At 37.0% G+C, this 12,162-nt stretch overlaps 1 protein-coding gene across 1 annotated transcript in view; it reads left to right on the top strand.

Moving 5' to 3' along the window:
- LOC140147352 (prominin-1-A-like) overlaps window positions 1–12,162 on the top strand; it is a 62,740-nt gene that overhangs the window by 459 nt on the left and 50,119 nt on the right. The window contains exon 2 of the mRNA XM_072169129.1: window positions 8,892–8,947. Within this exon, the coding sequence (XP_072025230.1) occupies window positions 8,892–8,947 (56 nt within the window). The remainder of the gene's footprint in view (window positions 1–8,891; window positions 8,948–12,162) is intronic.

The raw sequence follows: 12,162 nt of genomic DNA on the forward strand, positions 1-12,162 counted from the left end.
AGGTCCATGTTAGGTGACCAGTAAAAAAAAACTTGAACTTAATGTTTTGTCCCCAGTTAGCATGGTTAGCAGTTAGCCAATAATTTTTCCCATCTGACAGTGCCTTACAGGTAGGGGGTGTGGGAGAGTGTGTATAGGCATGGGGTGATTTTGTAAACACTGGCAAACAAGGACATCTAAGTAGGAGATATCTAAGTGTACTACAGACACAGGAGCGTGGAGAAGTTGGCTCGAGATTAGAGATTAGACATTCGCAATTGAATAATTCAACACGTTAAATATAAAGTTTTGAATTTCCTTTTTTTTGATGAATTTCGACCTAAAAACAACTCTTATGTATAGTTCAAGTCTTCTTCAGTTCTTCTACAGTCTTTTTTTAATGTCCCAAAATAATACTCCAGAACACTCGATCGATACATAAAAGTGGTTATTAGGTCAAAATTCGACCAAATAACGAAGTTCAAAAATTTTTGGCTTAAATTTTTGAACGTCCAAAAATAGTGTCAAAATACTCCAGAACACTTGATCGATTTACATAAAAGTGGGTTTTAGGCCCAAATAACGAAGTTCAAAAATTTGAAATTTTTGGGCCAAAATTTTTGAAAGTCCAAAAACGGTCTCAAACAACTCCAGTACCCTTGATCGATGCAGAAAAACGACTAAAAGTGTAATATTCAACGTAATAACGAATGTCTAATCTCTAATCTCGAGCCAACTTCACCATGCCGACACAGGACATGGGGACATCCACAGTTCCTACACCACAGTTTCTAGATCCAAAATAACATAATAATGCATTATCCAGAGACCCCAGTTGCTGGCGTAAATTCACAAAAGTGTCAAAAAAGCATGGTGCGCCAAGCTCTTTGTATGCTATTCTGTAAGCTTCTGTATCAGTCCACGAGGTTATGAGTCCCACCTAGTCCGACCAGTAGGATCTTTTTCTAAGTTACCAGACTATACTCAGGTCAGACTATGATCACTATCTCACATGGCACAAGAAAGACGATCCGCGAAAGCCCAGTAACCGCGCCACCTTCGGGAGGGGCGGTTAGTGGTTTTTTGTGGTTTAATCTTTCTTGAGCGATCAGAGTCAGAGTATAGTCGGTATCTAAGACAAAAGCAGGTCCTACTCGTTGGACTAGTCCCGCCTATTACAAGCTGATCAGAGTGTATGTCTATGGTAAAGCAACCAAAAAAAGTCCCTCAAACTTTTGTGTCCACATTTGAATAAAACACTATATCTGTGGTTGCTGGTATTTACGTGTAGGTGGGTGGGAGTAATATGGGACTGACTTTGGGTGTGTTCAATGGTGTACCATACCATTATCATGTATCAGTAGGGCCAGTAGCTTCAGTATAATAGACCCCTAATATAAACATTCTATTTGTAGACCACTTGACATGTGACGTCATTGCCCGGCAGTATGCGCATGAATTATGGCAATTTCATTGCCCTGCAGTGTGCGTACGCATCGTAGTTTGCTCAGGGCACATGCATTTTAAATCGCCCACCACATTTCATATAGTACAAGAAAGCCATTGAACAGTGTAGCGGTTTGTTCAAGCATATCGATAGGCCAGTCCCTCGCCTTTGTTGATCAACAATGATGTCAAGTGGTCTATATATTGTGAGCGTCAAAATGGTCCACAAATGGTGACATTTGCCAAATCTATTAAAAGTGTCACATGATTTCAACCTTTAATACTATTTTGTTGTTGATCAACAGAAAGTAAGAATTTTAAGCTGTCTCATATTAATCGTTAAACCTTCAGTGTATAAGCTTTCATAATGCACCCGTTCCCTGATATCAATTTTAGCCTTTTTTAGGCACACATTATGGAACTGTGTTCTATATTTAGCATGCTATAATTCCATTTCCGCAGTAGACAAAATCATTCAGATAGATATGGTGTATCCAATTGATAATAAATGAATGACTACCTGGATGTTTCCTTCTAAAGGTATATATCTTCCTTTGGCTTGGGTAGGGATGTGCCTGATCCAAGAATCTAAAAGTGGACCCATATTTATACTAAATTTCCAAGAATTACAATTTTGGCTCCAATTAGGTGAAATTGGTGTACTATAAAAAAAAACCCAAATAAGACTGCTTTTTATGCCAAAATTTACATAGGAAAATGGGCCCATTAAGATCCATATTTGCAGCATGCCCAGGCTCATAACCAGGGAGGACACAGCCCTCCCCCAATCGCCAAATACCAAAAATAGTCCCCTATTTTGACCCCAAAAGTCCCATTTGCAAGCATAGTGAGCAAAAAAATAGATGTTTTTTTAGCCCTTTTTGGTCATAAAGTTCCAAATTTTGAGAAAAATTAGCCACAACGGTCCACTTTTTCAAATCACCCCCCCCCTCAAAATAATAAATCGTGGTTGGGCCTGGGCATATCCCCACAACCCATATGGTCATTTGTACTACCTGGGTAGTTTCCTAATCCTCAAATTTGATGCTTGGACTGTACATCACATATAGGAGCATAGGTGTTGGGATCAATGGACTCATCATAACCTTAATAATGTCAAGTTGTGTTCATGATCTTGGAAATTGAAATGACAATCGATTGACCGTATATGTCAATGATTAAGCTATATTATTGTTTATATGGGGGTATGTCTTTGGTGTAAATGAGAGCATATTAGTCCATTATGATAACTAGTGCATGTGTGGTTGCTTACGTGTGGTTTATTTGATTGACGTAAGATGTGGGATATTAAAAACAGAAATTGCCAATAGCATCCTTTATTCTAATTTAAATATATTTCAGATTATGTAGAATTAGGTTTTTGCCAAGAAAAAATTAGTTCAAATTTGAGATGCAGCCAATAATGGCCTGTAGTTTCCTTTTGTCAAAATGAAATCAAAACATGACGGCAAAAATAAGGGACTGGGTACTCTCAGAAATGCATGTACAGTCAGTCTACTCCGAAGTATAAAGTACCGACGCGGACGCACACATTGTGCATTGTTGTGCCGACTTTGAAGGCACGCATACCTCAGCAGAGATGCAGTACTGCGCACTGTTTACTCGCTGTATACCCGAGCATTGTCACTTGGTACTTCAGAGTGGACAAACTGTAGTAAAATATGCCATCACTTCTTAAGTTTCATAATTATTCACACATAAGAAAAAAATAGGCATTTTTGGGAAGCCAAAGAATCAAGGAATTTCAATATGCAAAGATGAGGTATAAAAAATAGGAGAAAATTGTAGAAAAAATTAATATTTTGCCACTTTTTTGTGACCACATCAATTTGTAAGCGCTCTTTTTCAAAAGTCATAGTTCATTGAATTAACAACCGTATGACAAAACAGGCAAAAATAGTAACTTTTTGCACAAGATTTGCAATTTAAAGAGAATTGACCATTGTTCATTCTAGTGACTCTAGTATATGGACAATATAAGTGTGCTTTTTCATTTAATTACATAAAATTTGAAAAATGTTGTAAGGAACACTTTTGACTTTTAAAACCTACATTTTGGTCAAAAAATGTGCTTGGATCAGGGGTTCAAATTCGCAATCATTTGCGGGAACCTGTTTAGGTTCTTGCAAAGGGCTTTTGCGAGAACCTTTGGTTCGCGTGAACATTGTAGTGCAGGGCAAGCCGATATATTCAAAAATTGCATTCATCTAGTATTCCTATGGTAGTTAATCCTGTTACATCATCACTTCTACGGCGAATAGAACCAAAGGAGACGCTTGGTCGAGTAACATAAACATTGAAAGTGCATGCATGAGCCATGGATTCCCGTTCATGATCGTACAATAAATTGACAGCTTAAATGAAGAAAACTTTGCATTTTTCCCAACATTTCACAATTATATTTTTGGATAAATGATATTATTAAATCAATTTCCGTTGCAGAAAGGTAAAATATTACACAACATGCGATCTAAAAATTGGAAGCTTACGAGAACCAATTTTGGTTCTCCTAGTGGTTATCCAGCGAGAACCTTCAGGAGAACCGGTTCTCGGGTTCTCCTCGAATTTGAAACCCTGTGGATAGGTAGTTTTCAACAGATTTTCAACATTCGCCTTGCTATAACATTGAATTGTGTTATCTGTTGACCTAGTGACTAAAGTGTTTTAGGGGGAAGTGTTAGCTTTCGTTTGATATAAAAAAATTCTGATTGGATGAAGGGAACACTTGAGGTTTCAACAAAAACCAATCAAAGAGGCCCATTTTTTAGCTAGAAGCTTCACAGCTCCTACATTGCTATGCACTCAACCGTGTAGTGTAATCAAAGACTGTGGTGGAGACAATCGCTGCTTGTTGTTCTTTGCTTGGAAGCTCTTGGGACGAAAATGTGTTTGCAATTTTCATAGCTTATCAGCACATTTATGCTTCCAACTTCATCCGACTGTTTGGATGAATAATTTTTTGGGTATTTATACTTGATTAATTTTATCTTGACAGTCGTGGGGGTCCTTTCGAACGTTCCAATGAGTCACATAGAGGTTATCCACTTTACTCATGTGTGACTTCTAACAAAAGGCGCTGATTCCCGTAGTATTCCTCATTCAATCCAATTCAATACACGACCTCGGAGTTACCTGCATGACTTTGGCGGGCTATTTTGAAACAGTGATGATTGCACATGCAGGTACTTCTTTTGAAAGTCCTAAAAAAATATTTAAAAAAGCGCAGTGATTTATAGTGCGCTACGCACAGGCACAACGCCTAGACATTGATCCACAAGCCTCAGCACACTTTACAGGTTGTCGCTGACCACTATGGCCCCACATCATTCCACAAACCATTAAACAACAATTCAGGGACTTTGCTGCTTCAAGAGCGCACACCTAGACATTCCACAAATAACCATCGCAACCAGGATCAGCTCCCGAGTTTAAAGTGACGGGTTACAATGAGACAAATTAGCAGTGAGTTCCTTGTCCAAGGGAATTTCAAGCTAACTCAATTTTTCCATGTGAGCGTATAGGCACCGCCAGGGTTCGAACCCGCAACGTCTCGCACCATAGTCGAACGACTTATCGATTGAGCTAACTTGACTGCTAGGTGTAGCAGTCGCTGATAGGATATGCAGCTTATAGAACACGGATAACCTCTATAGGGCTCAAACTTACACTAGAGTGAACACGATAATGCAATTGATTTTCTTACACGTAAAAATACGGCCAATTCAGAGAGAAAATCTTGTTTCTCGTATAGCGCCTACTATAGACAATTTCTTTTTGTTGGCCGGCCGCTAAGCTACATCTTTTCACTAATTATAGATACTTCATAACGTGTTCCCATGTTGAAATTTGACAAGCTATTTCTATTTGCTTTTTAAAAAGAGAGCACAATTGATGAAGACGATTTATTTGTGCTAGGATTTCATTTAATATAACTATTTTTTATTTTAACAATACCCCATACCTAACCAAGAACATGAGAAAATATTGTAAAGGCCATAAATATACGCACTCATGCATAGGGAGACAAACACGATAAAGTTAATCTGTTCTTTTCATTCTCGATCATTAACCTTTGTAACATTTCACATGCATGCTGTTTGCCTCAATGCCTTCTCAGCAATCTCGGGCCATAGGCCTATAGTAATTTAAATCGTAGAACGATCTGTTGGTCAGCATAGATATTGAATAAAATTGAATCCCATCACATCAATTCAAAGCTACACCCTTTTTTGAAATACTGGTTACCAGCGACTTAAAATGAATTGACAATAGTGGCTGTGCCAGGAATATTTTTTTTGGGGGGCTAAGTGATTTTTTTTTTGGGGGGTGGCAAAATCAACAAATTGTGCATAAAATTGCTACAAAATTTGAAATTTTTGTATATTGGGGGGGCAACTGAGGGACATTTGCTCCCCATGCCTCCCTGGTACCGCCACTGGGGGTATTCTGATCCAGCAAATTACTGATTGTCTCTGAAGCATATAATAACGGTTGAAGAAAATCCAAAAATAAATGGGTCATACCATTAGTATTAGGAGTAGCTCCAGACCACAGGTAGTGATTATTTTCCAGCACTAACGTCTCGGAGATTGTTGGAAATTGCCAACATCCTCTATAGTTTTGGCTATGTTTATTCCCTGTCATAGCCTAGATTTAACCACCTAATACACTGCATCAAAGAGGGGGTTTGTTTGCCATGGAGTAATTGAGTTTATTTTACAAAATGTGATATGTCCAATGGCTGCCATGTGCATTTTCTAATGCTAGTGTTATTGAGAGAATTTTAAAAGCTCAATATATGTGGTGCGATCAAGCAAAATCAGTCGAAACTCGGAAATATTGATTTTGAAATAGAGTCAAACAAATGAAATATTTCCTTTTGTTGCCTATTGTTTTGGAGCTCTTTAATTGCTCATATCTTTGGAATTGGTTGTTCAATTTCAGTGGGGTTTAATGCAAAATCCAGCTTTGTAAATGCTTTTTTCTATTCCATAAGAAAATTTAATATTTATATCTCCGGTGTTATTCAGAATTCACCAATCGAGTGTTGGCTAAATTGCCATGTGCATGTGTGCTATTGAATCAGTGACGTATAAACAGTGTGCATCATTGCTATTCGTCTTACGTCTTGACGTATAAACTGTGTGCATATTGCTATTCATCTTACGTCTTGTTTGTTCATCCTAGCTGTATGAAGCTACACCAATATTGATGATAATAATATGATCGGCGAGCTAATACACATTTTTAGGCACTGGAATGAAATAGTAATTTTCTTTGTTTTACCTTATTTGTTTGACTCGAAAGGGACAATGTGATCACTGAAAACTAACATATAAATAGGAATCTATTCTTTATTCAAATCACACATGGCTTTAAATGAAGAAGGGGAGCAAAGAAAATTTGGCTGAATCGGAATTCAAACCTCTGATTTGCGAGGCCAGTACTCTACCATCTGAGCTATACCCGTTCTTCATAAAATATATTGTAATAACATACTAAAAACTTTTTTTTTAAAGCAGCAATGCCGCAAATTGCATTTTGTGAATGAACTCTTTAAATACGGTAAATATTCTAACATACCCACATTACATACTTTCCATTTTGTATTAAGTTTATTGAGAAGGACACTAGTATTATACAGTTTTAACATTTTTAATTCAATTATGTAGCCTAAACTAAAATATATCGTAATAACATATCGAAACAAAACAACCCAAGGCAGCCAATTACATATATCGCATTTTACGGCTGCACTATTCAATAATAAATGCTTATATACCCGATTTACGTACTATACGTTTCCTGTTTAGTCAAAAACAGACTATCATGGTTGTCACAATAATGTGCCTGGTTTAAACTTGTTCCTTGAATCTTCAATTATGGGTGTAATGAAATATCAATGAAGTGAATAATATTCTCTAGATACATAATGATGATAATATAGCCCTACAAAAATGATAACCCCAACTCATTACAGCTAAATTATAAGTTCTTCGGCATTAGCTCTTGGTATTAAATTGCAACTCAAAAGTTAAGCAGTGCCAGTAGTAGCTGTACAGCTTTTCAAAGTTTCTGCCCTATAGTCTCTGTGAATGTTATTGAACAAAACATACTGTCAAGCACACTCTTTTTGTGACCCAAAATTTTTGCAATTTAAAAAAAAATGCAGTATAAAATTTTCAATCATGCGAACATGTGCTTTTTGGGTTGTAGCTATGGCGGGCATCACCAGGTGGCCCACCTGGGAATGACGCTGTGCCCTGAACGCGATTATTTTTTTCGTACATATTTGTAAATTTTGATTTATTTTTTTTCCCGTTTTTCATATTCAAACACGGAATAAAGCAAAACTCACTGAAAAAATAAGATTTTCTGAAATATCAACTGATTTTACCTCTATTTGTTACAAATATGATGTACAAAAAAAAAATAATTGCGCTCCCAATCAGCGCTCTACATTGGATAGTAAAAATCTTTAGCCACCATTCAACTTGGGCTAGCTATAACCCTGCATGCTTTACAAACCAAGATACATTTGTCATGTTTGAAGGTGTTTAACCTGTAGTGGTAAAGTCAATTTAGAATAAATTGGAAGATTCTCAAGCTTTAATTATGATTTGATCAAGTGCCAGGTGTCAAAAGGGAAATACCTGATGTCTCCTGACTCAAGAATTAAACCTACATTATCTTTTATGATATTAAAATATCTCCTGTTCAGGTTTGCAAGTTATATCCAGATATACAGAGATTATCATATCTGCATCAAGCCAAATCCCATTTTCATGATAAAAATAACAACTTTTATAGCTGATTCATATATGACATTGAATATATTCAACAGGTATTTGTTTGTTATTCAATCTGTTTCAAGACGGTGTTATTCTTATGAATGTTTGTTTATACAAATGCTTGATAGAGAATAATTTTACTGATTATAAAAGGTTTATTAGAAAAAAAGGCTGAATTAAATATATGTTGCTAATTAAAAATAATTAAATGATACATTTATGATACATAATCAAATAGACAAAATGTTTTGAACAAAAGCAATTCATATGCAAACTAAAATAAAAAATGCCTTGTAACAGATTGAATAACAAGTACGTTATCATATTTGTTGAAAGTATTTGACATCCATCAAGTCAATATTTTTTTTAATGTTTGAACCCGGCCAGATTATGTTCAGATTACTGTGCTTGGAAACCATGATTACAAGAACAGGAGCAATGAATGTTAGGATATTCAATTACAGAACCAAAGTTCTTTGCAATGTTTTAATAAATCAGCATGAAGAATTATGATAGTAACCTATTCATGATTGTTGGTCATTTGGTGTAGCAGTTGCCATGGTTACACAAAACATTTTGTACAGAAAATCTCTGATTGTCATTTCAGTCAGTTATCATCTCCTTAATCATTGTCTCCTTTATTTGCCTTTACAGAAGTATTACGGGGTCTTATTAATGGCACAGTTGATATTGCTAATGATTACACAGAGGTAAGTGTATGCCACAAAATAGTATTGAAAACTCAAATATTGCACTTATAGCTTTTTTATTTAAAAAAACAAGTAGACATTTATAAATTTCATCCTATGTTTCTAGGCTAGAAACATAATACCGGGCATCATACCAGTCATACAAATAAAATAATAATTATGCCATAGTGCTGAAGTTATTTTTTATATTTTGTTTGTGGAAGAAAGCTAAGTTATAGAAGAAGAGCTCAACTCTATTTTAGAGTTAGCCTATAGCACATTTTGTGTAATATATACTGCAGTTGAGTGACATTGAGATATTTTTTATTAGTTTTAAAGTTAATTTTTTATTCTTCTGTGGTCTGGGCTGTGCGTTATCGCATACACAAGCATAAACACAAAAGCAATAAACAATCATACTGATTGGCTGATCAACGGTCTTGACAACAAGATGGTTGACCCATTGGTTGTCGATGTGTAGAAGAAGAGAGAGGAGACCTTGCCACTTCTACACAGTAGCTGATCACAAGCGCATACTCATATCCCTGCCCAGACCATGGAAGAAATAAAAAAAACTTACTGTAGTTCTAGAAAACATTCAAAATGCATGTGCAGAAGAAAAGATCCGGGGGGCACTCCAACTTTGGAGGTGACGCGTATGTAGGGCTGTTAAGACCCCTTTTTCAGCATCGCTGTCACCCAAAGACCCCATATTTTTTTACTTAACACATGCTCTGTCACCCGAAGACCCCCTATTTTTCCATTTGATCTGTCACCCAAAGACCCTTACTAGTTCAATTTGAACAGCAACTTTCATTTACCAATGATTTTGTTACTTATTTTGAAAAAAACAAAGAAATTTGAAGCCATTTAGAACCAGAAATTTGATTTTCGAGGTTTCTTTGGTGCTGTTTCGGCTCTCACCCAAAGATCCCATTTAAAAGAAGGTCATGTTCTCACCCAATGACCCCATATTTTTTACATTTGCTCTCACTGAATGCCAAAAATCATGCTCTCACCCAATGACCCCACACTTTTTACATTTTGCTCTCACCGAATGCCCCTTAGTGCAAAAGTGCAAGCCCTACACCTATATCCATTTCATATTGAAGTGCCCGCCCCCACGGAAAAGATACTGCAAAACTTCATTAGTTACTCAAAATATGAGAGAAATCAAGAAGCAGCAGCAACAGAACTTAATTTAGTGGAAAAGTTCTGTAATAGCTAGGTGATGACATGGGGTGTGGCAAGGGAAGAGTGACATGTTCATGTTGTTGTAAAATGTTGTATTGAAGTACTTGGAAGAAAACTGAGCCAGAAGGAGCTAGAAGGCAAGGATATTTGCTATTGACCAAAGGAAATGGGATCGAGGTCCAGAGAGAATTAAAGCACACGCTTGACCTACACACATGATCACAAGTTCGTTTGCATCGAGGAGACAGATCCACCCTAGATCAGGTTTTGGCAATGATAGATAAATGATGAATACTTATACATTTGAACTTTCAAATATATTTATTCTGATAACAATCTTATCCTGTGGGGTTTGTCCTTGCTATTCAACCTTTACAAGAAGATTGGTGAATTCTCTGTTGATATCAGCAATAATACTAAACACTAAAGAATAAAGCGAGCAATAAAACTAAAGAATAAAGCGGTAATGATTTAGCTGCTGCCTCCAACATAAGAGAGTGTTTACGCATAAGTTCCAGGCTTGACGAATTGTATGCACTCACATAACACGTACGTGTAACCTTGCGTTCGCGTATGATTCTAGACTGTGAATTCATCACCGATTAATGCTTCTTCTTCTTCTTCTTCTTCTTAAGTACGTCGACAGGGCGGCTTTATTTATATGCCACATTTCATCAACTTAATGTATGGGGTACTCGCGCGCAAAAGAAATAAAAAAGGGGGGGAATTAATGGCAAAAGGATAAGGCTGGATATCAGTCTAAGTGCTGTGCATGTGCTGTGCTGAAATGGATTGGTATCTAACGTGCTGCTCTGGTATGGGTTGGTAGTGCTTGAAGCTGCTGCTTGAAGGCGTCGATTGAGGGCGCTCCAGCTACTTCTTTGGGCAACTCATTCCATTCTCTCAATGTCCGGGGGAAAAAGGAGAGCAGGTGGACATCCTTTTTGATGAAATCATTTCTCAGACTGTGTTTGTGCTTCCCTCTAGTACTGATAGTCTGTTCTGCTGCTTCCAGGTAGTTGGTCTTGTCTATACCTACAAGGCCATTGAGGATCTTATACAGCATAGTCAATCTGCTGTTTTTCCTACGATCTTCCAATGTGCTCCATTCCAAGTGTTCAAGCATGGAAGTTACACTAGCGTCTCTCTTGAAATTATGGACACAGAATCTGGCTGCCCGTCTCTGGATCCTTTCCAAGCTGTTGATCTCTTTCTTCACATGCGGATCCCATACGCAACTAGCATATTCCAGAACTGGTCTCACTAGTGTCTTATAAGCAGCTGTTTTCACTTTCTTGGAGCAAAACCAGATGTTTCTTTGCAGGAATCCCAGTACTCTACTGGCTTTTGTGGTCACCTTTTTTATGTGTTCTTTCCACTTCATGCTGCTTTCTAGTTCAGCTCCCAGGTATGGATGTGATTTAACTTGGTCAAGTTCCTTGCCACAGAAGATGATTGGTTTCGATGGAGGATCACGCTTAGTTGAGACTTGAAGGATGGAACATTTAGATGGATTAAATGACATCTGCCACTTGTTCTGCCATTCTTCAAGTTCTAGAAGATCTTTCTGAAGAGAGTCAATGTGGGCGGATGTTTTCCCTGAAGAATAAACTAAGCAATCATCTGCAAAGAGTCTGGTTTTATTTTGCTTGGCCCCTGTAGCTGTACAAATAGGAAAAGTTGTTGAATACGAGATACATCACTTACATGAATTTGTTCAATTAAGATACATATCACTTTACTTTGGGAGTTCAATGATTCAGAGAGTAGCTACCCCCCAAAAAAAAAAAAAAAAAAAAAAAAATAGTTGTGCATTTTAGTTGTTTACTTTGAAAACAGAATGATTCAAAAGCTTATACCGTCTGAGTAAAAATTCATTATCTGCTGTGTTATCAATTACAGTACTGATTCTTGAGTTGTCTGATCTGTTATTGGGCTATTCGAGTTGAAATCCACACTCCCCCTGTGGAAGATTTTGGAAACATATTCCATAAGGGGAGTATGTCTTTCAAATGTAATTGGTCAGAGTTAATCAATTTGAA

The sequence above is a fragment of the Amphiura filiformis genome, chromosome 3 (assembly GCF_039555335.1).
Source record: "Amphiura filiformis chromosome 3, Afil_fr2py, whole genome shotgun sequence".
NCBI classification, from domain to species: Eukaryota; Metazoa; Echinodermata; class Ophiuroidea; order Amphilepidida; family Amphiuridae; genus Amphiura; species Amphiura filiformis.